The sequence below is a fragment of the Notamacropus eugenii genome, chromosome 5 (genome assembly GCF_028372415.1).
Source record: "Notamacropus eugenii isolate mMacEug1 chromosome 5, mMacEug1.pri_v2, whole genome shotgun sequence".
NCBI lineage: Eukaryota > Metazoa > Chordata > Mammalia > Diprotodontia > Macropodidae > Notamacropus > Notamacropus eugenii.
In genome coordinates, this window is record NC_092876.1 from 354,042,393 (window position 1) to 354,070,263 (window position 27,871).

The window sequence follows — 27,871 nt, forward strand, 5'->3', positions numbered from 1 at the left end:
TTTTTTGGTCTTATTTTTCCTTAGTGGGCTTATGAACAAAAAAATTTTTAAAAAATTCGTGGATTATAGTCTAAAGAGTGCAGTTAAACAGGCTTTGGACTTGGTTTTATGGTTTAAGATGAGTATGCAATTAATAGCCTCCATGTGGCTGTAACTATAAAAATGAGTCTTTAAGAATGAAGAAAAACAGAATGCTATTAGATCCATTTTGGCTGTTCAGAAATTTTTCACAAAATATTTCACTGCAAGCATCTTTGTGCATGTGCACATGTTTTGAAAGCAAGAAAAGGCTTGCCAAGTAAAACTTCCAAAATGTATTTTTTTAAATGCTATGCAAATATTTTAGAATAAGGATGATGCTAAAAAGCAATTTAAAAAAATGTAAAATTCATCTCTTTGAGGGGCTTGGTAAAAACAATATTGGCGACTTAAATTTCACCCAAAATTCAGTTTTCCTCTCACATCAAACTCCATTAAAGAAGGGAACAAGGTAAAAATGGAGGCTCCCAGCCTCACAGATGCAAGCCTGCCACACAATAAGATAGTGGACCTCAGATTCCCAGCTTTTCCACATCTTTTTTGGGAAAGAAAAAGACTACCAGGTATTACCAAAAGAGATCATTAAAATCCATAGAGTTCTCTGCAGCTAGGAAAGGGCATTTAAAAACAGCTCAAGGTAGGAGGGTCTGAGCCTATTGAAGGAGGGACAAACTAAGGGCTAGGCCTCCTGCTTGTGTTGGAGATCATTTGATTGCATTGCCAAGTCTCCTGGCTCTTGCTTGTTTGCCTGCTTCCCTCTCTCCGAGATGTTTTAGATGCACCATTTAGCTACTTGGGTAGAAGAACAGAGGAAGCACTTTTACTTTGGGGCATTTGCACCAAAGTCTAGCATCTTCTCAGATTGCGCCCCTCAGAGTGAGGCAGATTATATTTAATCCTAAAGTTGCTGACGATCTTGCCAACTGGAATGCTGGGTTGCTGAATATGATCATGCTGGTAGGTGGAGTTTTCCCACCCGGGCATATGCTTTGAGGGGATGCTTGTCACACCAGGAACTGGTAGGAGGATTAAGGAGCAGAGCATTCCCAGGAAGGTTAAACCAAAATATGGAGTCAACAGAAGAGCAGTGAGATGCAGACACACGTGCTTGCGATACAGAAGGATAGTTAAGAACATGAGTATTCTGAACCAGTTGACTGTCATGGAAACAAGGGCTCTGTCATAACCAGCAAAAGTTCTATTCTGAGTCCTCTTAATGGACTCAGGAGCCTATATAAAAATATACAGCTTTCCTTCCAAAGAGGGTGCCATGCTGGATCTCTTGATACCACCCCTGGCTGAAGGGAGACTTTGACATGTGCCACCTAGTTTATATACTGCACACTGAAGGGGTGACCATCACCACCAGAATCCAGAAGATGTAAACCGAAGTTTTGGCTTATCCAGGAGCAGAAGAGCTTACAGAAACAAGTAACTGAAGCCAAAATCTCTCACATGAAGTCAGTTTTTACTCTTACTGGGTACTGAGACTAAGGAAAAGAGGGCACCATCAGTATGTCACTGCTGAGCAATTCTGGGAGGGGGGTTTGCAAGACAATGCCATGTAAATGGTATCTATTCTTGTTCACATCTCACTTGCAGAGTAGCAAATGAAAGAAGAACTCAAGGTGTGTCATTGGCCTTTGGAGTTGGCCATGATTCATTATGTCCCTTTTCATGGGGCAGGACCATTCCAGTTCCCCCTCTTCTTCTCGCATGCTCACTATTTGGAAGCAGACAGGTTTGTCCTCTTGTCAGATGACGAAGGAATCTCTGGCAGTGGCTGCTCTGATGCAGTTGTTGCATGATCTATGGGGTGGCACCAAGAGTGACTTCCTCTCACACCACACGCAGCCCTCACTCAGAAGACAGGGATCTGGTCTCTCCGGACAACATCCAAGTCATCATCTAGAGTTAACAATACCTGAAACGAGAGAGAGAGAGAGAGAGAGAGAGAGAGAGAGAGAGAGAGAGAGAGAGAGAGAGAGAGAGAGAGAGAGAGAGAGAGAAAGAAATAGGGAAAGAACAGAGAGCCACATTTATTACCTCTTCTCCAACTTACAGTCTGAAGGACTAAAAACAGGGTGGCACTGAACAAAATATGTCAGATCCTGTTATGTAAGAGATATGGTTTTCCTCCAATGCCCTCTCCTCACAATCCTTGCTTCCATTTTGGTGATCTAACTGAATGTTATTGAAAGTTGCCAGTTTATATGAACAAAATACCCATAGAGAAAGTGAGACAACCATTTGAGTCTAGTCTTTCTATAGAAACTGGTGTTGCCTAAGCTTCCCAGATTAGATTCTGGGCTCTGTTTACATAGGGATACAACGTGCTGAGTGATGGATAAAAGTTCGATGGAGAGATGTTGTCACTTGTTGTCACTTGAGCCATAATAATATATATTATATATAATATTACATATTATATATAATAATTATAAATAATTAACAATAATAATAATAATGCTAAGACAACATTGGAAAGGTGGTGATGCTGTCTGCTTAGAATAGGGGACCATTGCAAATATACATGGAAGTCATCAGTATCACTGTCAAGAAGGTCTTAGATAAAAGATGACACTAATTTAGGAAGATCCCAGAAGAAAAAAAGTTCTACATTGAAGCTGGGAGAGGAAATAAAAGGCCCTGTCTGTGATGATGAGTCTACCAACTGTTTAATAAAATAAAGCAGTGGGAATAAAATGATTGGGAGAAATGACCTTCAAGGTCCCTTTTCTGCTCTAAATTCTGTGAACCTAAGAGAGGATTGGGTATCAACTGGAAGGATAGCCTAATACTTAGTAAAAAGAAAAAAAAAATCCAGTGTGGAAAGCAACACGAATGCTCTAGCTGTAAGGCCTAGTTAGACTTTTGTCCACATGTGTTGTGTGACTTAGTCAATCATTTAGCTTTCCTATGCCTGAGGGTCCCATGATGGAAAAGGGAAATGGAAATGTAGCATCAACGAGATATAACTGGCAATTTTGGTGGTCAGGTCAAACTGTGTAAAGTTGTGCCTCAGTTCATTTGGAGAGAGAGAGAGAGAGAGAGAGAGAGACAGAGAGAGAGAGACAGAGAGAGACAGAGACAGAGAGAGACAGAAACAGAGAGAGAGAAAGACAGAGAGAGAGAGACAGAGACAGAGAGAGAGAGAGACAGAAACAGAGAGAGAGAAAGACAGAGAGAGAGAGAGACAGAGAGACAGAGACAGAGACAGAGACAGAGAGAGACAGAGACAGAGAGAGAGACAGAGAGAGAGAGACAGAGAGAGAGAGACAGAGAGAGAGAGACAGAGAGAGAGAGACAGAGAGAGAGAGAGAGAGAGAGAGAGAGAGAGAGAGAGAGAGAGAGAGAGAGAGAGAGAGAAGATCCTTAGCAAGATTTCATGTTGCTGCTGTTGGGAAACCAAAAGGGAAGAGGGATAAAGCCCAGGGAAAGGGAGAAAGGGGAGAGGCAGAAGAAAAAAAGATACAGAAATGTTGGCAGGGTAGGCTAGAGAAAGAGAACAGGATAGTAAGAAGGGAAAAGCTGCAAAACTCACCAAGAATGAGAAAAACAAGGCAGTCGCAGAAAGGAAGTGCCAGACATCATGGTCATCAAAGAAATCCAGTAGGATACAGTCACGATTCTTCTCTCGGGATTCTGCCGGGGTTTCCTGGGGGGAGATAAGCCAGGGCAACATTCCAGTAAATTTACCTGGTTACTTATTAAATGCCTCCTGATATGGGAGCTGATTTCCTAGGCACAGGGAAAAGTACAGAAGATAGCCCTTATGACCATCACTCTCTAGGGGCGGATTGGAGATGCAACACGTGCACAAATAACTGAGACAAAATAGGATTTAAATGCACAAGATAAGTACAAGCTAACTGTTTTACATAGTTTCTATAGTTATAACGTGTCTAAGTGACATGTATAGAAGAGGCAAAAATACTGCCAAGGGATCTTGAAAAGCACCTAGAATCAGTTGCTGAGAAGGTGTTGGTGGAGTTTCATATGGTTAGACAAAGAGAGGCTACTGTCTAGAGTTGGAATGGGGCAAGAAGGGCCTAGTAAGAGGTAAGATCCTATTTGAGCCTGACTCAGCAGAGGTGGTGCGTGTGTGGGCGCACATGTATGTGATGAGATGGTGCAGTTCAGGAACATAATCTCCACTCACTAAGCTTTAGTTTTCCAATCTATAAAATGGGGAAGGGGGGAGTAATATCTGCCTGTTAGCTACCTAAAATGGGGTAGGATAGAGGAGAAGAATGAAAGTGTGAGTTGTAGGAACACGTGAATAATGCTCTTTGCACAATGCCTGTCTTATTATTTAACAGGAGAGAAGCAGTTCAACGTCAAACTGAAATAGGAAAGGGGAGGATTAATTTGTAGAGAAGGATCCCTGTATTTTGCATATTAACAACATTTTTATTGATATCTTCTGTTTCTTACATCATCATAGTTATCCCAAGTATCCCTCCCTCTCCCTCTCCTAGAAAGGCATTCCACATAAAAAATAGAATTTTTAAGAGAGGGGGAAAATCAGTACAACTGATTGATACGTTGAAAAAGACAGAAAACATGTGCAGTGTGTATACTTGTGGACCTCTTGCCTCCCAAAGGGGTGGGTCGGGGATTTCCTCTTATATTTCTCCATGTCCTGCTTGATCTTTGTTACACTTTTGGTTTTTAGATATGTGGTTGTTCTTTTCATTTACATTGTTGCAGTTACTGTGTATATTGCATTCTTAGTTTTGCTCATTTTACCTCTGCATCAGTTCTTATAAATCTTTTCATGCTTCTCTTTATTCATCACATTCAACACTTCTTACAGAGCAGTAATATTCCATTACATACATGTACCACAATTTGTTTAGCTATTCCCCAATTAATGGGCATCTACCTTAGTCCCAATTCTTAGCTATCACAAAAAGTGCTGCTATAAATATTTTGGAATATACTTGTTCAGTTGTTTCAGTTGTGTCCAGCTTTCTGTGACCCCCTTTGGGGTTTCCTTGGCAAAGATACTGGAGTGGTTTGCCATTTCCTTCTCTAGCTTATTTTACAGATGAGGAAACTGAGGCAAACAGGGTTAAGTGACTTGCCCAGGGGCACACAACCAGTAAGTGTCTGAGGCCAGATTTGAACTCAGAAATATGAGTCTTCCTGACTTCAGATCTGGCACTCTATCCACTTTGCCACCTCACTAGCCGTCTAGCTGGAATATATGGAGACTTTTTTGGCTTCCATGGGATATATGGTCAATAATGGAGTCTCTGGTTCAAAGGACACAGACATTTTTGTTACTTTATTTACATAATTTCAAATTGCTTTTCAAAATGTTAATACCATTTCACAGTTCTGCCAACAATAGTGTGCCTATTATCCTACAACCCATTCAACATTGATATTGCTGGGTTTTTTTTTCATTTTTGCCAATTTGAAGGGTGTAAGGTGAAACCTCAAAGTTATTATACCTTGCATTTCTCTTATTATTACTTGAAGTATTCTTTCATGGGGTTGTTAATACGTTGTAGTTTTTTAATGCCATTAGTCTCATATATATTTATTATTTATATATCTTGGGTACCAAATCCTTATCAGAGAAATTAGATACAAAGATTTTTTTTACCTATTTGATCATTTCCTTTTTTATCCTAGGTGCATTACTTTTGTCTGTGCAGCAATATTTCAGTTTTGTCATTGCCTCTATCTCATTTGATTAAGAATTCATTTTCTAGCAGAGGAAGAAGCAGGAGCAAGCAAGGCCTGTACACTTGTGGCCCTTCTGCACTTACAGGCTGGCCAGAGCTCCAATACTGAAATCTCCCAAGGTCAAACCAATGAATCGGTTTCCAATGTATATTTGGGTGGTTTTTTTGTTTCTTTCCCTTGAATCTCTGCTCCACATCTCATTCGTTTACTCTGCTCCTGTAAATTCCTATGACCCATCTAAGAAGATCATTACAAGAATCCTAGATATGGATGAAAAGCTATTTGAAATGAAACACCAGTTTGTTTCTAACAACATCAATCCAGGCCATGTACATGGGAAGACTGATATGGAAAAAGAACATATGGATAAGTCACTTCAAAATCCTTTACTTAGGAAAGGATTCAATCAGCATGGAGTTCCTATTTTCAGAAAGGCATTCTTGGTAAAGGAGTACAGGGACAATTCTCAAGGCCATATTTTGCTCAAGAAAGGAGCCGACTGGAAAGACAGTACAAAGACTGACGTGGATGTGGAAGAGGCAAATGCTGAACCGAACAAATATGTGAAAGATCGTTCTCTGCAGAAGAAAGGAACCAACTGGAATGAAGTGCTACATAACCGCCCTCTTCTCGCAGAAGTCCTGTCACTTTGTTGTTTATCTTTCCTGTTTGCTGTGAGCGGTGGAGCAGCCGTCTGGCTAATTGTCTATACCCAAGTGAAGCGGGAGGAAAACAGGGAACTTGACGATCTCGCCGAGAAGCTTAAGTCATTAAAATCACAAAAGGAACTTGACAAGTGGGAGCTACAGGAACCATTTCCTAAGGCCACAGAGAAGGAAAAGGAATTCAAAGCATTACTTCATTCAGTTTTGAAAACGGAGAGGAAGAAAAAGAGACGTAAGAAAAGGAGATCAGATTCTGGGTTGGATTTAACAAGAAGAGAAGAAATGTTTACTCAGAAAAAGAGAAGTGAGAGTTTAGGAGTTAACACCCAAGACATGAAAATGTCGAATCTGAATGAGAAAATTAGAGAATTTCAGAAAGTACCTGAGAAGGAAAATAAGGACAAAAAGAAAATGCAAGATGCTAAGGGGAAGAACCAGGTCCAGTTGTCATCAGAGCTTTCTGATTAGATTCTAACAAACACATCCAGCTTTCAAATGTTCAATTTCTAGTGAAAGAAAAGCCAATTGGAAATGGAAGTGGGGGATGGGGGTGGGGTGGGTGGGAGGGGAATAAAAATGATGTGAAATAATAATTTAAAAAAGAATCCATTTTCTACCCATAGCTGTGAAAGGTATGTGATGTTTTTCTTCTACTTTTTAAATAGTAGATTCTTGAATATTAAGGTTGTGTATCTATTTAGAATGTTTTGTGGAGTATAGCGTAAGATGTTAGTGTAAGCCTAATTTCTCCCAGACTAGTTTTCCCAGCAGTTTTTTTTTTATCAAATAAGGAGTTTTTTCCTAGGTAATTTATACTTTTTACTTTATCAAACACCAGATTATTGAATTCTATTATTTCTGATTCTCCCTTGCCTAGTCTGTTCCATTGATCTATGTCTATATCTTTTTTAACTAATAAGAGATGGTTTTGATGACTATTGCTATAATAATATAGTTTGAGGACTTTGTCCCTACATCTTTTCATCATTTACCTTGCTATTCAAGATCTTGTATTTTTCAAATATAATTTGTTGTTATTTTATCAAGTTCTATGATGTATCTCCTTGGTAATTTGACTGGTATAGCATTAAAAATATAGATTTTGGTAGTATTGTCATTTTTTATTATATTGGCCTGGCCTGGCCGTGAGCACTGAATATTCTTCTAGCAAATTTTTTTACGTTTGATCTTGTAATTTTGTTTTGGTTTGCTACCCTCCATAAATGACATCTGTCCATCCTGGCTCCTACTTTTGGGGCCTGAAAATCAACTAGATGCTCCTCCTGGTACAATAGCAGGATTCAACAGGGCAAAAAGTTCCAAGTGAGATTTTGACATTCCTTCTTCACATATAAATTATGAGGAGGGGTGGACATAGGACCAGATGAGACCCTCTGAGGAGTTTCTTGGGGTCTGTCAGGCAAGATTCAGGCCTCAGGATAGCAGGGTAGGGCATAGCCCAGGTTTTGCCTACTTGAGCATGCTTGGGGCTGGTCAATGTGGTACTAGCCTGGTTAGTGTCTATTCTGCCCATACTTTGAAGTGGAGGAATTTAAGCTAAACTAAACAATAAGAGTTGGAGAAGAGGATCCCAGAGAGTCCTGAGAGCTTTGGGATTCTAGCACGGACAGGACTATCTAGTTTGATTTGGACCATTTTATGCATGACAAGCGTTCTTCTCCGAACAACAACCATGACCCTATCCTGCTTGGTGATGTTATTGACATTGAAGGTGGTGATTCAGGATACGATGGAAAGCACATATGGCCTGTATCCCTTCTCTTCCTCTGTGGGATTCCCATGGAGGGTCAAATGCCAAAGCTTAGAAAGTTTGGACAGTTTATTTGCTTCCTTCAGGTATTGGAAATAAAGGAAACTAAGGTTGAAGATAGTGGTCAGCATGTAATCAATATTGGAGATTTATCACTGAAGGACAAATCAATCCAAGTCAGATTCTGGGGAAGCTCCAACAGCTGTGACATGGTTTGCGTGAAGTTGCTGAGGTCACTGAACATATTGTTTTAAATGTACAGGCCATGGGCCAGTGACTTACCCTGCTTAGAGCAATTTATTGGCTGGAGCCCAGTCCTGGGATCCTGACTTATCAGGTATTGGATGTAGTTTATATTTTTGAAAGAGAAGATGAGGAGATGGCTCCTGTGCCAAAATCTTCATGTAATCCAAATGGTTAGCCATAGTTCAGTCCATTAAGGGGTTGGAAAAAGCCTGGAGCCCTGGGTTGCGGGTATCAGTCAGCTCGATCCAGCCTTTGCTTTTCCAAACACAAGGACAGACTTAGTGTAGTGCTGTGGTTACTGCTATCATCACAGCCTCCCAACCCTTGTATCTTCCTCAGCTATTTACATTGTTCTTTATTTCTTTAAGGAACACGTTGTAATTGAATCTAAACAAGTCTTTCATGTGTTTTGATAGGACTATCCCCAGATATTTTGTGCATTCTGTAGTTATTAGGGATGGGATTTCCTTTTCTATTATTGTTTCTTGTGTTTTGTTATTATAGAAATACTATTGATTTTTTAAAAATTTTATTTATTTTTAGTTTTCAACATTCATTTCCACAACATTTTGAGTTCCAAGTTTTCTTTCCATCTCTTCCCTCCCCCCACCCCAACAAACCATACATTCTGACTACCCCTTCCCCCAATCTACCCTTCCTTCTATCATACCCCCTCCCTTCCCTTATCCCCATCTCCTTTATCTTCTTGTAGGGCAAGATAAATTTCTGTACCCCATTATCTGTATGTCTTATTTCCCAGTTGCATATAAAAACAATTTTTAACATTCGTTTTTAAAACTTTTGAGTTCCAACTTTTCTCCCTTCCTTCCTCCCCACCCATCCCCATTGAGAAGGTAAGCAATTCGATTTAGGTTATACATGTGTAGTTAAGCAAAAGACTTCCATAAAGTTATGTTGTGAAAGACTAACTATATTTCTCTCCATCCTATCCTACCCTCCATTTATTCTATTCTCTTTTTTGACCTTGTCCCTCCTGAAAAATGTTTACTTCTAATTACTCTCTCCTCTCATTTACCCTCCCTTCTATCATTCCCACCATACCCCACTTATCCCCTTCTCCCTTACTTTCCTGTAGTGTAAAATAGATTTTCATACCTAATTGAGTGTGCATGTTATTCCCTCCTTAAGTCAAATGTGACGAGAGTAAACTTCACTTTTTCTCTCACCTCTTCCCTCTCCCCTCCTTTGAGAAAGTTTTTTTTTTTGCCTCTTTTATGAGAGATAATTTGCCCCATTCCATTTCTCCCTTTCTCCTCCCAATATATTCCTCTCTCACCCCTTAATTTTATTTCCTTAGATATCATCCCTTCCTATTCAACTCACCCTGTGCCCTCTGTCTATATGTATATAATCCCTCCAACTACCCTAATACTGAGAAAAGTTTCAAGAGTTGCAAATATTATCTTTCCATGTAGGAATGTAAACAATTCAACTTTGGTAAGTCCCTTATGATTTCTCTTTCCTGTTTACCTTTTCATGCTTCTGTTGATTCTTGTGTTTGGAAGTCAAATTTTCTATTCAGCTCTGGTCTTTTCATCAAGAATGATTGAAAGTCCTCTATTTCATTGAATGACCATTTTTTTCCCTGAAGTATTTATTATACTCAGTTTTGCTGGGTAGATGATTCTTGGTTTTAATCCTAGCTCCTTTCATATTCCAAGTCCTTAAATCCCTAATGTAGAAGCTGCTAGATCTTGTGTTATCCTGACTGGATTTCCACAATACTTGAATTGTTTCTTTCTGGCTGCTTGCAATGTTTTCTCCTTGACCTTGGAACTCTGGAATTTGGCTACAACATTCCTAGGAGTTTTTCTTTTTGGATCTCTTTCAGGAGGTGAGTGGTGGATTCTTTAAATTTTATTTTGCCCTCTGGTTCTAGAATATCAGGGCAATTTTCCTTGATAATTTCATAAAAGATGATGTCTAGGCTCTTTTTTGAATCATGGCTTTCAGGTAATCCCATAATTTTTAAACTGTCTTTCCTGGATCTGTTTTCCAGGTCAGTTGTTTTTCCAATAAGGTATTTCACATTGTCTGCTATTTTTTCATTCCTTTGGTTTTGTTTTATAATTTCTTGATTTCTCATAAAGTCATTAGCTTCCATCTGCTCCATTCTAATCCTTAAGGAATTATTTTCTTCAGTGAGCTTTTGGATCTCCTTTTCCATCTGGCCAGTTCTGCTTTTTAGGGCATTCTTCTCCTCATTGGCATTTTGGATCTCTTTTGTCATTTGGACTAGTCTATTTTTTAAAGTGTTATTTTCTTCAGCATTTTTTTGGGTCTCCTTTAACAAGTAGTTGACTCATTTTTCATGCTTTTCTTGCATCACTCTCTTTTCTCTTCCCAATTTTTGCTCTACTTCTCTTACTTGATTTTCAAAATCCTTTTTGAGCTCTTCCAGGGTCTGAGACCAATTCATATTTTTCTTGGAGGCTTTGACTTTGTTGTCTTCTGTTTGCCTGCTTTGGTCTTCCTTGTCACCAAAGTAAGATTCTATGGTCTGATTCTTTTTCCAGTTTTTGCTCATTTCCTCAGGCATTTACTTGACTTTTGAGCTCTTTGTCAAAGTAGTTCTCTGTTTCCAGGGGGGTAAGGGGTTGTACTATCAGCTGCTCAATCCCCACACAATCAATGGGCATAGAGCTCCAGAAACAGTGACTGCAGCTGCCCCTGCTGCTGCTATGGCTGCTGTGGGTTCCTCTGCCCCCTCTTCCCTCTGACACCCTGGGCCTGGGGTTGGACCACTCCACTCTCCTGCGTTGGCCCCACAGGTTTTTTCCACTGACCTTCCTATTTATCCTCAGTGTTTTGGGGTTATGAAGTCTGGAAATCACCACATGTGTGAGAGATTCAGTCTCCCCAAGGCCTGCTCATGTCCCCTCTGTGCACTTGTGGACCATACTGGACTGTGCTTGTTCCCAGCATGGCATGAGAGACACTTCCTCACAACCTTCCAGTCTGTCTTGGACTGGAGATTTGCTCCACTCCATCATTCTGTGGGTTCTGCAGCTTCAGAATTTGTTTAGAGTCATTTTGTACAGGTATTTGTCTGGGCTGAGCAGGAGTGCTCTAGAAAGTCTGTGTTGTAACTCTACCATCTTGGCTTCACCCCAAAATGCCGTTGATTTTTGAGGATTTATTTTGTAACCTGCAACTTTGTGAATATTTTCTCAATTAGTATTTTTGCTGATTCCCTTGGATTTTCTGAGTAAGCCATCATATCATCAGCAAACAGATATTTTTATCTTCTCTTTACCTATCTTTATTCCTTTAATTTTTTTCTCTTGTTTTATTGCTGTTGGTAGCATTTCCAGAAATATATCAAATAAAAATGGGGATTGTGGGCATTCTTGATTCACTCTGGTATTTACTGGAAAGGCTTCTTGCACATCCCCATTGCAAATGATGGTTGCTTTTACTTTTAGATAGATGCTTTTTAAGATATTAGAAAAGATCCCTCTATACCTCTACTTTGTGGGGTTTTTAGCATGAGAGTGTTGTACTTTGTTAAAGGTTCTTTTTTTCTGCATCCCATGGTTTTTGATGTTTTGACTTTTAATATGATTAATTAGATTGATTGTTTTCCTAATATTGAGTGATCCTTGAATCTCTGGTATAAATTCCACTTGGTCATAATGAATCTTTCTTAGGTAAATCTCTGTAGTCTGTTTGGTAGGACTTTGTTTAAATATTTTGAGTCCATGTTCATTAGTGATATTGACCTATAGCTTTCTTTTTTTTTGTGTCATATTTTCCTGGTTTAGGTATTAGGACTTTATTTGTCTAATAAAAGGATTCTGGTTGGATGCTTTCTCAATTTTGGAGAATAATTTTTAAATATGACACTGTTTTCTAAAAGTTTGATAGATTTCTCTTTTAGCAGACTCCATTGAGACCAGGATGTTTTCCTCCCTTTGGTAGTCCCTTTATAATTAGATCTATTTCCTTTTCTGAGGTTGGGTTATCCCAATTATGTTTTCATTGGGTTTAGCTATACTTAGAACTGTCTCATGGGCCACATGGGCAACATGTTTGACACCTCTAGTATATTAGATGAAATTCTGGACTTAGAATCTGAAAAGCAGAGTTCAAATCTGCCTCATAATTACTAGCTATGTGATCCTGGGCGAGTCATTAACCTCTTTGATCCTTAATTTCTTCATCTATAAAATGGACATAATAATAGAGCCTACTTTATAAGGTTGTTGTGACGATCAAATGAGGTGATATCTATTGCTATGGCTATGTAGAGAACTTTGTAAACCTTAAAGTGGCATATACACGTTAGCTACAATTACTGTTATTATTCTACTTCTATAATCTTTGTCATATCCCTCATTGCTTTACCATTACCATTTCCACACTTGCTATCTTTCCCCTGAATTATTTCAGTAGGTTTAATATGGTCTTTAATATTGTCTTCAGTTTCTCTTTCTTCCAATCCATCTCTGGTCATGTCACTCTCAAAATATTTAAGTAGGTCCCTATACTCTGATAATACAGATTGAAGTCCTTATTTTGCCACAGTCTGGCTTGAGATAACTTTCTAGGCTTATTTTCTATCACTTCTTCTCACAATTTTTTTGCTTCAGACTACTTTCCCTCCCTCAAACATGTCCTGGACTTTCTTTGCTCTGGGCCTTTGCTCATGCTGTTCTCTGTGCCTGGAATGTAGTTCCTCCCATTACCATTTGTGGAAATCCTGCCCATTCTTCCAAGCTCTGCTCAACTACTTCTGCAGAGGCTTCCAACCCACAGTGATTCTCCCTTGTCTGGACTCACAGTGTTTTGTACCTCCCTCACACACTTATTGTAGCCTATTTTGGGGATGTCACTATTTGTGTGGCATTCTTATCCTCCTTCTTTCCCAGCATGCATGCGCGCACACACACACGTATGCACACGCATATTGTAAGGTATGATCTCTGTATCTCTCCCAAACTACAAGCAATATATTACGCATAGTAGGTGTTGCATAACTGTTGAACGAACATTGTGAGGAGTAAAAGCTGATGATTCACATGAAGCACTCTATGCAGCAAGGTGTTATTATATGAATGAAACAGCTCTGGTTCAAAAGGAACTTTCTCCCTGAAAATTTCAGAGACAAATGTATGTAGCAACAAGTACACAAAACAAAATAGGAGAATATAAAAAAGGGCAAAAAAACAAGACCCTTGAGTCACAGACCTGTAGGGATGTAAGGGATACCAGCATTCATTTCTCCCAATGCATATCTAAAAAGGAATTCCCATTGCAATACATTTGACAAGTGGTTATCCAGTCTCTGCTTCAAGGCTTCCAATGAGGGGAGCCTCACTATGTCCTGAAGCAGCCCGTTCAGCTTATGGACAGCTCAAATTGTTAGGAAGTTTTCCCTAAGATTAAGCCTAAATTTTCCCCTTTGCAGCTTACACACAAAGTACAGAAACCAGGATTAAACAGAACTAATCATAAGGATGGAGAGAGAATGACTCCTTGTAAAGGAAGATGTTCTCTTACCTCCCAGCTGCTAAGATTCTGGAAGAAAAAGTAAAGGGCTGCTGCCCACACCACAGCCGTGGCAACGATACAAAACAGTGGAATGGGGAGGACCTTCTCAGAGCTGCGGAGCTGTGATGAGAGAAGTGAGGGAAGGGGTTAGGGGGCATGTATCAGTCTAGCTTCTGCCTGGAAGGCTGGATACCTACCCTGCCCACCTCCCCCCCTCCCCCCCAGAAGCCCTTACCTTCATGATGATATAAAAGGCCAGGTATAGCAGCAGGTTACAGATAAAAATCCCCAGCATATAGGAAGCAAAGTCCCTGGGTCGATACACCAGTCCAAAGAGGGCACTAAAGGATGCAAGGGGGAGAAGACAAGGTTGGCTTAAAATTTTTAGACCCTGGAAAGTAGATTTATGATAACACAATTTCAAGGTTCATGACAACTTCATCCAGTATGATTTTCAGGGGAAGATTACCTCTGCGAGAAGAAGTACCCACCCTGACAATGTATTTACCAGGTACTGACCATAGTGTTTGATAAGTCTCCCATCTCTAACCATTATCATCTACTTTGGTTCAATGAGAAGAATCACCTGGTTTGTCTAGTCAGAAGAAGACTGAGGCTTCTCCCTGGCTCACCCCTCTCACAACTTTGATATATTTATATTAGTAGCAGGAAAGATGGGAAGAAGCAAGAGATTGTAGGGTTATGGCCCTTCATTGGTACATATTAATAAGAAACAGGTCACTGGAGAAATCACATTCTCCCCCATTCCCAAGAAAATGGTGTATTCTCAGAGATAAACCCTCTTAATAACAATTACTGTGGGTAACCTTATCTTGAAATGATTGATTAATAGACAGTAATACAAAGAAGTCAAGGGAAGACAATTATCCTTAGAGAATTATGTCTTAGGTATCTAAGACATCAGAAACCAATGGGATAAGGACCATCTGGATCAGCAACTTTGTGCCTGAGGTAATCTCTAGGTGGTGGTATTATGAAAAGGTTCCTCCAAAAACATATATCTCCTAAATAGGAATCCAGTTCACAGGACCTTAGAGACTTTTAAGACTCATTTTACAGCTAAGATCACTGAAATCCAAGGAAGTTAAGTGACTTGCTTAAGGTTGCACAGGTTTTAAGTGCACAATTTGAATCCAGATCATCTGATTCCAAGACCCCTTTTAAGTTGCCAGAGAAGCTCTCAATGACTGGATTATGGTTTTTCCCATACCCTTGCATGGGTCACTGTAGTCTAGGAATAGGGAATTAGGAATAAGGTGTGATTTTATTGGTAGCCCTGTCAGTGGAGGTCAGCACCTTCTCTACAATACGTAGTCTTGGAAAGTTACCTAGACTGCCAACAAGTTAAGTGGATTGCTCAGGTTCTCAGATTTAAACTCACATACTGGTTTCAAGACCAGCTCTCTATTCACAACACCATACTGCCTTTATTTCATAGGGAATAAATCCAGTTAGTTTCATAACACAAATAGCAAGTTAATTTAAGAATCTTTTTTCCTTTTCTTTTCAGAGAGAATTTTAAAAAATCCTTTCTACTCATTTGATTTTAAATTAAGAACAAGGAACACAGAACTCAACCAAAAGAAAAGACAGAGTGAGGAGGAGAGAAAAGAGTGCAAAAAGAAGAGACAGAGAAAGACCATAGATAACCATAGATGGAATGGGAAAGACAGAGGCAAAGAAGGAAAAACAGAGATGAGCCTTTCAAATATTGAAAATGAGATCCACAAAGATATAGAGAAATGTATACACAGAGAGAGAGACACAGATATAGAAAGAGAGCAGCAGAATTCATGGAATAATATGCCTATCATATGGCCTTTTAGAATATGGCTGCTAAAGATTTTTAAAGCCACATTGAATAGGGCTATCACCTATTAAGACTTGCCATAGAGATCGGACAGCATGTTAAGAATCAAGCAATAACAGGTACTGATGTAGAGGCAAGCCAACTAAAGTCCTATTGTAATGCTTTGCTGTAGCATGGAGGTGGCTGTGCATTCATGAAAGTTATTTCATTTGCATGTTGACACAGTCTATCAAGCTGTAAAGATTTTCAGTATTAGTTCAGTTACTTAGCCTCAGCTGAGGTCAGCAACTTATCACTAAAAGCTTGGCCATTAGGCAATATATTCTTTGGCAAAAGCAATTTATGATAACATAGAATGATGAGAGGTGGAAAAAATACCTACATCAGCAAAATCAGTGCTCTTTGAAGTATTTTCCCTTTGTTTCTAGAATGTAAGCATCGATAAGAGCATGGGCTGGGCATGCCAGCATACTCAGTTCATCCTCCACCAAGCCAGCATAGACCTGTCCTTTCCTGCTTAATTTCAGTTTCTTTAATAGAGTCAGAGTCCAAATAGTTCTATCCATAAACCTTAATGTCACCACAATCAGTGATAAGAAAACCACGGTGCTCTCAGACTACTTACAAGGACCAGTTAACAAGATTCCCCACAATGAGCAGCACCATTCTGTCCTGGAGAGTGGAAAAGGACATCATATCAGTTCACTTTCATTCTGTTTTCTGACCTGCTTATAGTGGGGAAGATAAAGTTGTACAAATAGTATCTCTGGGTCATAAACACTAAACATGAAAGCACATTCTTCCCAAGATTCTCAACATTCCTAACACTGGGGAAGATTTAGTTTGATAGCCTCTGCCAGACCAGAGATGATCCACATCAGGGTCTCAGAGTATGTGAGGAAGATGAATGTAGGGTCGAGAAACAAAACTCAAGAAGTGGCCAAGGAGATAGCTGGGCTGGCCCTCAGAAGCTTCCTTGGTATTGTGTGATAGGTGACAGGAATCTAAAATAGTACAAAAGTCTCCAGCTGTCATCACTATTATGGAACAGTATATTATATAGCATGAAGACTTTCCTGGGATCTTATTAAATGGCTCTCAGAATACAGCTGAAGTATTTAATAATGTTTCTTTGGTCTGAACCTGTGATTTCATTGCCAGAGGGAACTCCTGGAGAAGGGTTCATCTACCAGTGAAAACTGGAGAAGGGAGTAAGTATTTATATAGTGCCTACTATGTGCCATGCACTCTGTAAGTGTTTTAGAAATAGAGTATCAAAAAGGTGTCTGAGAGGTTAGTTGACTTAGTGGATCATCACCCAGCCAATAAAGGAAGGACTCGAGCCAAGGCCAATTCTCTATCCACTATTACATGCTGCCTCTCTAGAGAGCTCCATATCCTCCAGAATACACTCAACAGTACTGTAATTTCATGGAGGCCCTTTCAATCCTTTGTATTTTGGACATTGGCTCCAAGTCCTCGCAGCATCTTGTGGTCTGAGCAAATTTGCTTAGACATTTTTCCTTCCTCTAGTTTAGCTTATTGTGTGTGGGGGGAAGGGAGGGTGAGTGAGAGTCTCATGACCCTCTGGATACTTATTAAAAGGTAAATTTTCTTGATACTTTTTGCTTTTATACCACAGTCCTTTCTAAATATCACTGCTCCAACTCCTGCCAAATGAACCCTCCCTTAAAACAGAAAAATGGAAGTGAACCCAATGGACCTAATGACTACGGCTGATAGTGTACAAAACATTCAGCATTTGTAATCCTTCATCTTTCTACTGAAGGTCATTTCTTTAAACTCTGACTGGTCACTGGATCATCTTGGACCCAAGGCTTCTATAAGCTGTAAAGCATGATACAAATACAAGAGATGATGATCTTTACAGTCACCCATTTCTGACTTGGAGAAGTGACTCTTCCTTTCCAGCAAGACCCATCCCCACACCCCACTGGGGGCCCCTGTCTTCATCTAAAGGAAATGCTTTTCATTTTTATGTGAGTTTTTTCTGTTATGCTCGAAAGCCAGGGATTTTCCTTACACCAAAATGTGAAGGTCTGTGAACTTTGTGGGTCACCTCAGATGCTTCCTGGAAGCAGGCAGGGCATAAATCATAAATGAACCAAATCTCAAAATGTCTATGATTCCCTCCAATGTTCTTTTCCTTATTCCTCCCTTAAAAAGCAAACACCAGCTTCAATTCCCTCTGCTTGTGTCCTCTGTTTGATCCTAAAAATCCTGTGCACGAGTCCTGGGACATCCATCAGATCCTGAACTGATATCAACAATAGATAGTGAGCTCCTTGAAGGAGGGGCCTCTTTTAGCCTTTCTTGGTATAGCATAGTCCTTGGCACATGGGAAGAGCTTAATAAATGCTTGTGGCCTAGGCTTGACTTGTTAAAACAACAACAACAACAAAGCATGAGAGAAAACCTGGAAGGAATAGGAGTGACTCTTGCTCAGTTCCACAGTGGACGGGACTTCCCTCAGCTGCCCTGGGTCCTCTCAACCCGTACAACAGCAGAAAACTTTTATGACTACAGGGACCTCCCCTGCTCCCTCCCCTCCCAGTGACTGAGGCTGTACTTGCTGGCCAATGTTCAGGGGACATGAAGACTGCACCTACCATGTACAGTGGTCGGCTACACTGGTGGAAACAGTCAGTGTAGAATACCATTGCAATCCGGCGGAAAATTCCCAAATCTGCTAATGATAAGAGGACATGTAAAGAGTCATCATCCAAAAGTAGCACTGACTCAGGCAATGAGTTATGACCCCTAGGGGCAAAGTGTGATGGTGGGGAACCTTTCTACCAGGCACAGGCACAGGGATTTTTTAAGATTATGTTTTGTGAGGAAAACATGGCATCTTCCTTATAGAATATCTGGAACAGTACCATGCCCATAGTAAGGATTTGACAGAGTTTGGTTAAAATAAACTATCTAGTCACTGAGCTGGCACAGCACAGACCAAGGCCACCCCCGCAGCAAGACAAATCAGGGCATCTTATAGTGTATATGTAATATAAATATTAAAGAACAAACAGAAGAGAGAGGAACTTACTCTATTGACAACACTTGCAGACAGAGGTAGCCAAGGCACAAGATGATCTTGTATAGATGTTTCTTTTATGCTGACTCCACATAATTTTTAGTTTATTTTAGCTGGTGGTTTTTTATTTGCTGGGAGGGAATAGGGCACCTTCTCCCTTAATCCATAAATCTGACTTCGTCCTCATGCCAATCTGATTTTAAAAAAAGTCCTTTCCCCCTAGTTGGGGGAGGAGATATTTTTAACCTGTCTTTCTTATAGTGGACATTGTTCTTGGTAAAAGTTTACTTATATAAGTGTAGGAAATTCTACAGATCATGTAGAAAAAGCCTAAACTTACTAGTCAACTGGTTTTGGTTTAAAATAGAAATTTTATAGGATCATAGACTAAGATGGGCAGCTAGGTGGTACAGTGGATAGAGTGCCAGGCCTGAAGTCAGTACATCTTAATGAGTTCAAATCTGGCCTCAGACATTACTAGCTGTGTGACCCTGGGCAAATCACTTAACCCTGTTTGCCTCAGCTTCCTCATCTACAAAAGAACCTGGAGAAGGAAATGGCAAACAGCTGCAGAATCTTTGCCAAGAGAATCCCAAATTGGGTCCTGAAGAATCAGACATAATTGAAATGACTGAACAACAGACTTAGAGCTTGATGAGACCTATGAGGTTATCTTGTCTAATTTCATTTTGCGGAGGAAGAAACTGAGACCCAGAGAGCACACACAGCGAATAAAAGAGGCTAGAATTTGAACCCAGGCCCTCTGACTTCAATTCCAGTGTTCTTCCCCTTGTACCTCATGCTTGAGGTTAAAAGAAAACAGGATTAAAGGCAAAGAAAGGTAAAGTCAGATGTGGAAGGAAAAGATAAAAAGAGGGAAAACTTGAAAGGAAACATGGGAATTTGTATGTACCCATTTGTTCTGACAGGGAGTCCCAGCCTTGTGGGGGACCTCCCAGGTATCCTCGAATTGGAGAGCTTGGGCACAGGCCTTCCAGAGGAAGACTTTCACAGCAGCATGTTTCTTAAAGGAGGAAGGGGATCTCTAAGTAACCTTTGCAGTGGAAGACTAAAACTATGAGGTGGTGGATAACAGTGGGTCTGGACCTCACTACCACCCCCATGACCGTGGGTTACTCAGAAACTGCAGGTCCAGTGAGAAAGGGATTGCTTGCGTACCCCACTGTCTTCCACGAAGTATCTAGCCCATGGGGTTGTGTAGGACTCTGTGGGGAAGAAGGATTCACTGGAATATCAAAGAGCTGTCCTGAGAGCATTCCTAAGGTGTGGCAAATCAGAGTAAGGTGGTTATTGGTGACTGTGGCAGGTGACCTCCTGGGGTGCTGATGTGGTGAGTGACTTATGTGCATTCAGCAACTGTTTGTGGGCTCTGAGTCTTTCTTTGTTTCTCTCTTTCTCCTTCCTTCCCTCCCTCCCTCCTTCCCACCTTCCTTCCTTCCTTCCTTCCTTCCTTCCTTCCTTCCTTCCTTCCTTCCTTCCTTCCTTCCTTCCTTCCTTCCTTCCTTCCCTCCCTCCTTCCTTCCTTCCTTCCCTCCCTCCCTCCTTCCTTCCTGCCTTTTTTCCCTGAATTTTCTCTTGGGTGAAATAAAGGCACCTTGAGTGCCTGTATGAGTTTGCTATTTACATTTGGGAAAGCCAACCAAACGTAAGCTATACAAGGTACCCTCAGTGGCATAGTGGATAGAACACCAGCGCTGGAGTCATGAGGACCTGAGTTCAAATCTTGTCCTCAGATTCTTACCAGCTGTGTGATACTAGGCAAGTCACTGAACCCTGATTGTCTTAAAAAAAACCAAACAAAACGGTAAGCTGTCTATGAGAGATTTTTCTGGAGTAACTCCAAGTGGGAGAAATGAGTCAAAGAAAGATAATGACCCTTTGAGATAGTCTGCAAAAGTGAATTCTGGGCTACAGTTTGAATTTAATAATGTGAGGTTCTCCCAGACAAATGTAAGCTCTTTAAGGGAGGGTGAATATTTTATTTTTGTCTTTGTATCCTCAATACCTGACAATCCCCAACGTTTTAATAATGGTTATCGGACTGAATTAGAAGTTGTCTTGCCTGTAAAGTGGGATCACTCTTTACGTACTACTTTTCCCAGGATAACCTACTGAGGTAGTGTATGAAAAGCATGCCTTTGTAACCCTAACGTGCCATATGAGTGCCAGTTATTATTATTTTCACTATCATTAGTAATAATATTAAGAACATCCAAAAACTCTCACAAGGCAGAGGGAATTTAAGTAAAATGTAGAAACAAGGAGGCATGTAAGTAAAGTTATACACAGAAGCCTTATTGGCTTCCTACAGCTTTTTAAACAATTTTAAAAAATCAAGGGAAAGAAGGTTGGGTCTAAATGACAAGCATTTCAACAACTTTAACTCAGAAGACATACATTTTTACCTTCTGCGTTATTAGTCTTTACTGAGCTAGTTTTTGTTTTCAGTCATGTCAGACTCTTCGTGATGCCATTTGGGGTTTTCTTGGCAAAGACATTGGAATGGTTTGCCATTTTCTTCTCCAGTTCATTTTACAGGTGAGAAAACTGAGACAAACAGGGTTAAGTGACTTGCCCGGGTCACACAGTAAGTGTTTGTGGTCAGATTCGAACTCAGGAAAATGAATCTTCCTGACTCCAGGCCCACCGCTGCCTCTACTGTGTCACGTAGCTGCCCTTACTGAGCTAGAGAAAGTATTAAATACGAGGCAGGATGGGAATAGAACCATTTGTCCAGAAAAACTGTTCTGTTAGAAAGTTAGGCAATTTGGTGACTAAACTGTTTTGGCCAGAGATTGCATTCAAATGCTAAGTTTGGTTCCTTGGTGTTGTTTCCCCACAGCTGACTGAAATCACCTTATTTTTTCATTTGCAGCCATTTTATTGGCATTCTATGGACCAGGGCCATCATGTTGAGACCTGAGCTGCTCCAGGGGCCAAATAGCTAAAACAGGAGACTCCGATCGGAAGGGGGTTGGAAATTGAGCTTGCCAAGGAGGGTTTAAAAAAAAAACACTCCCCCACAACTCAGGAATGGCCTTGCTGTAGACACTGCCAACAATTGGCTGACTATAATGTCAAACATTAGAGTACCAGGCTTTCACCCAAGCCTTCATGCTGCAGCTTAGGTGTGATGGGCTTGGTAAAGAGAATGCTGATTGAAGTCTGTCTGTGGGGAGAGCTGTGCAAGAGCTTTATGGAAAAGAGACATTCTTTCTTTGAGAGGACATTTATGGTAACAGATTCTCTTTGGGACTGACCCCAGATATATGGAGAGAGGTTCAAAGACTTTGAGAGCTGTCAGCAGTAGGGGTAGCGAGGGTCTTCACATGTCTGCTTTCTAGCTCGCTTCTTGAGAGACTGGGTAAGACTGGGGCCTATCTCTTGCTTTGAGCGGAGATCTCATCTTGCTCTCAGCAAAAAGTTCATTCACTCCTATTTATTTTATTTTTTGTTATATTCTAATCTGAAGACTTTTCCATTTTTTTTGTTTGCTGTCTGTTTAGATAAATGACTTTACTTTTTATTAGCTAGATCTGAATTTGGTGGAGGAAAGAAGCCAAGCTGGTAGGTATAATTCTCACTCCTTAAGAATGTCCAGGTTAGCTGCTTTTTGTTTTGAACCAAAATCATATCCCTAGACCAGCAATATTTAGGAGACAGTCTCACCTCAGCATTCAGCACTGATCCAGAGCTCCATTTAAGCAGTGGCGTGCCAAATGCATCAGACTTGGGTCAAATTCCAGTTAGATTAGCACTGATGAGATGGAAAGAATGCTGCATTTGGGATTTGGATTTGGATAAGTGATATTTCCCCTCTAGATTTCTGTTTCCTTATCTATAAAATGATAAGGTTGGGCTAGATGATTTGCAAGGTTTCTTCCACCTCTAAATCTATGATCCTATAAAAGTGACCTTTGGAATGAAAACAAGAATAGCAAAAACCAACACAGAAGTGGTACAGACTGCAGCCTTCAAGACCTCAGGCCCATTACTGTCCTTTTAGTAACAGAAACTGTAGTCTGTCTCTCTGTTTCTTCTCACTTCCTTCCTTCCTTCCTTCCTTCCTTCCTTCCTTCCTTCCTTCCTTCCTTCCTTCCTTCCTTCCTTCCTTCCTTCCTTCTTTCCTTCCTTCCTTCCTTTCTTCCTTTCTCTCTCTCTCTTTCTCTCTCCCTCTTTCTTTTTCTCTGTCTGTCTGTCTGAAGTGCACCAGGCAGATACTCTTCCCTACCAAATCCACCCAAAAAGTGCATTTGAAAACGTCGCTAAGGGAAAAATCAGGGGCACTTTTATTACAAACATTTTCTAAGAACCCCAAGAAAAGAGAACAGCTTATCATTACCTGTGTCAGACACATCTGAATCAGGGCAAGCAGTGGAGGGAAGAAAGAAATAGTTTGTAAGAGCCTGTCCAGGTTGACACATGTGACTACACAAAACAGTCAGAGTTCATTATTCCCTTGGATTGAATAAAAACTGATCTTTCTGTTCTCCCACTTATATAAAATCAAATGACGCAATCCACGTGTTCTCACGAGTGGACCTTGCAGTCTATTGTCAGTGCAATGCATTGGGAGTGAATAAAGAATGCGAGTAGTGCTGTCTGTGGAAAGGCACACATCTTCACGTCCCATTGAAAAAACTTCCAGCCTATTGTTTTCTCTCTTCTTGTGCTCTGCTTTTTCGCATTCTGAGTACCTACCCAAAAGGTTTTCAAGGGAAGGAGCATTTGAACTGAAAGTAAATTTAAATAAGTCATAAAATAAGGCTAGATTTGCCCGAGCATCTATGACTCAATCAGCATCTTGGCCTTGGAATGAATTCAGATGAAGTCAATGCTACAAAACACTCAGAATTTCCTTTTTTCCACTTTTTCCTATCTTTATCCATCTGGAAAAACCCCATGACAATAAAAATGAATATTTGGCCAAATAGAGTGTGCTCCTGATACAAATAGCTCAATCCTACTCTATTTTAAAGGGTGCGGGAATTCCCTTCTACAGGCATACACATGAGATAAAAGTGCCTGTCACATACCAAAATGTCTTAGAGGTAAGAATTGGGAAATAGATCATCTCCCTGCATAAAGGGTCTGGGTTTATCCCCCAGCAAACAGGTTGACTGTGTACCAAGTACCTCCAAAGACAGCACCAGCCTCTGAGGGACAGTTTTGTAGGTGCAATGGATATGAAAATTAAAGGCTACATACTGGCTAGGGATAAAATTACCTAGTTTAGCAACTGATTTATTTGGCTGAATAGAGGTTTCCATCTGGATCAGACCTCACTGACACAAATATTGTTTCCTAAGCCTGGCTTCCAGGGATTTAAAGCAGTGTTCTGCAAAGAGAGAGCTGTGAACCTACAGTGGGTAATGGCATGACTCCATGGCATAAATTACCAGAGTAGGGTGCAAGCCATAAGTGGGGCTTATCTCCAATGCAAGTTTATCCTTTACTGTGCAATTCTTCCTTACTGTCTAAAGTTAGCCTCCATGGCGGTGTGAATTCCAAACCTCCTTTCCTCTCAGCGCTGACATTGGCCTCTCAGTGTGAACCAACATCTAGGTACCCAAAGCAAGTGTGCAGATATTGCTGGGAAAATCCTTACAACATGCCCACCTGCCCTTCATTTCACCTCATGGCTACAGTGGGCATCTATAGGTTAGGCAGGATTTGCCTTCAGGCAGATAGGAAGTGCCCCACTTCATCTAGCCTTCTTATTTTTGGTGGGAAAAAGTGAACCACCCAAGATAAACAGACATAAGTGGGCTTTTGTCTATATCTCAGACCTTATTATAGTACCTTCTTTTCCAAACTCACCTCTCCTCTGAACTTCTATGCTTCTATCTATGCTTCTATACTTATCCTTCCATTATTTTGGGTTCTTGTACTCCTCCTTCTCCTTGCCTCCTCACTCAACAGAGACTGCTCACTTCAAAGTTACCAGTGATTTCTTAATTGCTAAATATGAAGGTCTTTTCCTCATTTCTCTTGACCTCTCTGTAGCCTCTGACACGAATGAGCACCCCAGACTCCTGGATCCTTGATCTTCTCTCTAGGTTGCTGAGAATTATGTAAGTGTGCCACAAATAAAAGCTCTCACATCAGCACACTTAAGAAACAGCATTTTCTAAAATGCTTAAACTTCTTTTTTCCAAATGAAGAGTTTCAGTGGATTTTGAACCCACTTGATAAAAATATAAAAAAAATTCTGTTAGTTGAAAGAACAAACTAGAAAAATGGACATTTCCTAGCTGAGCTTCAATAAAGACTTGTACATAATTGGTGGATGGATTGAAAAATTAATCGTGATTTCTTGGGATCTATTCTTCTTATGAGATCCCTTTTTAAACTATGACAACCATCAAAACCATATATAAAAATAAACTGAACTTAGAACCAGACCTTCAAATGTACATAATTATTAGTAGAGTAGTATTTGTATATAATGTATGTAGAGTATGAATAAGTAAAATATACACATCTAGGCAAATACATATATGTACATATGGGTTTATGTGCATATATATACACATTGAGAGGGAATGCTCAAAAATTTTTTCACTAAAAGGGATATACCACCAAAAAGATTGGGAGGACACTGGTTTAAAGAAAAACTGATAAAATTCAAATACACTTGTGAAATATAAACAAATGTTCACGTGTGACAAAAGACCCGCCATCTTGATGTCCAAAGTCTTAAAGAGAATATAAGCTATCATATTACAACACAGGGTTAGTTCCTTAGTTTCAATTATACTTTCACTTGATATAAATGAGTGAGGTATCAGGTAAATGGAAACATTAATTTCTTTAGGAAAAAGAGAAGTGACTTACCTATTTTGAAGCGACCCATATAGTAGATTTGTGTGCTGAGTGCAAGGGATGCCAGGATGTGGATCACAGAGAAGATAACCCAGAACCACACATCGTTTTTTCCAAACAACTGTAAATGAAAAAGAAGGTGACCTCTATCTGAATTTCTTTTTCCCAAAGAAACCAATAAAAAACTCTTTGACCCAGTGAGATGTGCCACTATTAGACTCCAAAGAGGTCAGAAAGGAAAAACAAGACCCATATATAATAAAATATTTCTAGTGACACTTTTTGTGATAGTAAATAACTGAAATCAATGTAGGTTCCTATTAATTAAGAAATGCTAAATAAAATATGATATTTGAATGCAATGGTACCATGTTGTTGTTGAGTCATTTCAACCATATCTGATTCTTTATGACCTCATTTCGGGGTTTTCCTGGCAAAGATTCTGGAGAGGTTTGTCATTTCCTTCTCAAATTTATTTTACAGATGAGGAACAGAGGCAAACAGAGTTAGTGACTTGCCTAGAGTCGTACAACTTGTAAGCATCTGAGACTCGATTTGAACTCATGAAGATGAGTCTTTTTGATTCCAAGTCCAGTGCTCTATTCACTGCACCACCCAGCTGCCTCACTGTGGTACAATAAGAAAATGCAAACATGAGGAATTCAGAAAAAATTGGGCTGGTGTTTAAATGAGCTGAAAAAAGTTAGTATAATCAGGGCTGCTATACAATGACTCCAAAATTGAAGAGATATCTGATTTCATCAATTTCAGTATTCCCTACAATGATGCAAATTAAACCCCATCTAAACTTCTCCATCTTTTGTGAGTCTTGTACACATGCTCCCATAAGTCTGTTACATGGCATTCCTCCAATGCGCTAAAAGCTTTCTTCTAACATCATGAAGATATTAGTGTAAACCTCAAGTTGTCTACCTGTCATATCTTGCTGTTACAATATGACCAAATCATATTCTTTTTCTATCACAGAGCTTCCTGATGACATATTTTTATATTGTTCTAAATCAAAGCTTTTCAAAATAAAATCATAAACCAAAAAGGATGTTCTTGATGTGGTATGGAGATGAGTCTCATTAATATTTTGTGTAGCTAGGGAAATGGGTACAGAGATCAATAGTTGTTAATGTTCGTTGGCTATCTTTTTTGTGGGTATTAATGTGAAAAATTTCCCACCCCTTTGGTATCATTTCATAGTGTGGTTGACAACAACAACTTTCATATATTTTATGAATTATTCCCTTAATGCCCTCAAAATTGTGTCACCTCTAGCATGGATCTCTTCTATTTATACATTGTCTTAAATTTGTCTTCTTTCTCCAGATTGTTATCTTTAGTGCCATTTCTACTTCACTTGTAATATGATGTTAAAATCCAACTAGAGTTGTTCTACTTGATGGTGAAAACAGTTTATCATGAAACCTTTGTATCATTTTTCATTTCTCTTTTTTTGTTGTTGTCTTCCTTCTCTTTTCATCCTTAAATGTCCTTAATATGATATTGCTTACTTGTATCTCTTGCCAAGCTTTCTTTTAATTGATTTTACTCTCTACTACTTTTCTTGCTAATAAACTTCCATCATCCTTCTTTATAAGATTTGCAAACAAGTTTGTATTCTAAACCAGTGTTGCTTTTGGCCACCATCTCTCTTCTTGGCAAATAAGTCAAATCTTTGCAGACCAAGCTGATTTTTAAACTGTTTTGATTTATGTTGTTATGGCAACTGATTTATATCAGTTAAACTTCTGTATAAAATCATTTTAATTGACATCAATCCATTATCCATTTCTGGTATCAATTATTTGTTTAAATAGGTCAGATTGGAATTGTTTCAATTGCATGTAATATCTTTTCATTATTATTATTTCCTCTCGTGTTATACTAATTCTGATATTTTCTCTAACAAGACGGTGTTTTGGCTATATAAAGACAGCTGATTTAAGGATGACTGCCACACCAACAATGAGTGAGTCTTTCCAGTCTGTTAAAATATAATCATTTTCATTTTTTGTTATGTTATTTGGTGCCTGCCATAACTAGCACCTACTGATTTTTCTTGAAGAAAGTATTCATGACAGAGATGTGAGGATTCTAACAAGTCTTTGACCTTTCTTGTTCCGTCTTCCTGATCAATGCTTTCTGAAATATGTGTCATACCATTCTCATCTATTCTCACCATTTCAATGAAG

General features: G+C 39.7%; 2 protein-coding genes across 10 annotated transcripts in view; one reads left to right on the forward strand and one right to left on the reverse strand.

The window, feature by feature from the left end:
* The first annotated feature begins 1,412 nt into the window (after positions 1-1,412).
* Positions 1,413-6,943, forward strand: LOC140506629 (uncharacterized). 3 transcript variants are annotated; one of them, XM_072613983.1, is made up of 2 exons: positions 1,413-1,499; positions 5,686-6,943. In XM_072613983.1, the coding sequence occupies exon 2, from the start codon at positions 5,868-5,870 to the stop codon at positions 6,870-6,872; it is 1,005 nt and encodes a 334-aa protein (XP_072470084.1). In that variant the 5' UTR covers positions 1,413-1,499; positions 5,686-5,867; the 3' UTR covers positions 6,873-6,943. The 3 variants fall into 3 exon arrangements, with proteins under 3 accessions (XP_072470084.1, XP_072470083.1, XP_072470082.1); XM_072613982.1 differs by lacking the exon at positions 1,413-1,499 and adding an exon at positions 1,581-1,667; XM_072613981.1 differs by lacking the exon at positions 1,413-1,499 and adding an exon at positions 1,693-1,780.
* The window catches only part of SIDT1 (SID1 transmembrane family member 1), a 190,007-nt gene continuing 163,622 nt past the window's right edge, over positions 1,487-27,871 (reverse strand). For 3 of the 7 annotated variants that reach the window (XM_072613980.1, XM_072613974.1, XM_072613975.1), the window contains 7 exons: positions 25,680-25,788; positions 18,397-18,476; positions 16,392-16,438; positions 14,171-14,276; positions 13,945-14,055; positions 3,584-3,697; positions 1,487-3,043 (listed from right to left, as the gene is read on the reverse strand). In XM_072613980.1, coding sequence (XP_072470081.1) covers positions 2,957-3,043; positions 3,584-3,697; positions 13,945-14,055; positions 14,171-14,276; positions 16,392-16,438; positions 18,397-18,476; positions 25,680-25,788 — 654 coding nt within the window. In that variant the 3' untranslated portion in view covers positions 1,487-2,956. The remainder of the gene's footprint in view (positions 3,044-3,583; positions 3,698-13,944; positions 14,056-14,170; positions 14,277-16,391; positions 16,439-18,396; positions 18,477-25,679; positions 25,789-27,871) is intronic. The other 4 variants (XM_072613978.1, XM_072613976.1, XM_072613977.1 and 1 more) reach the window with 4 other exon arrangements.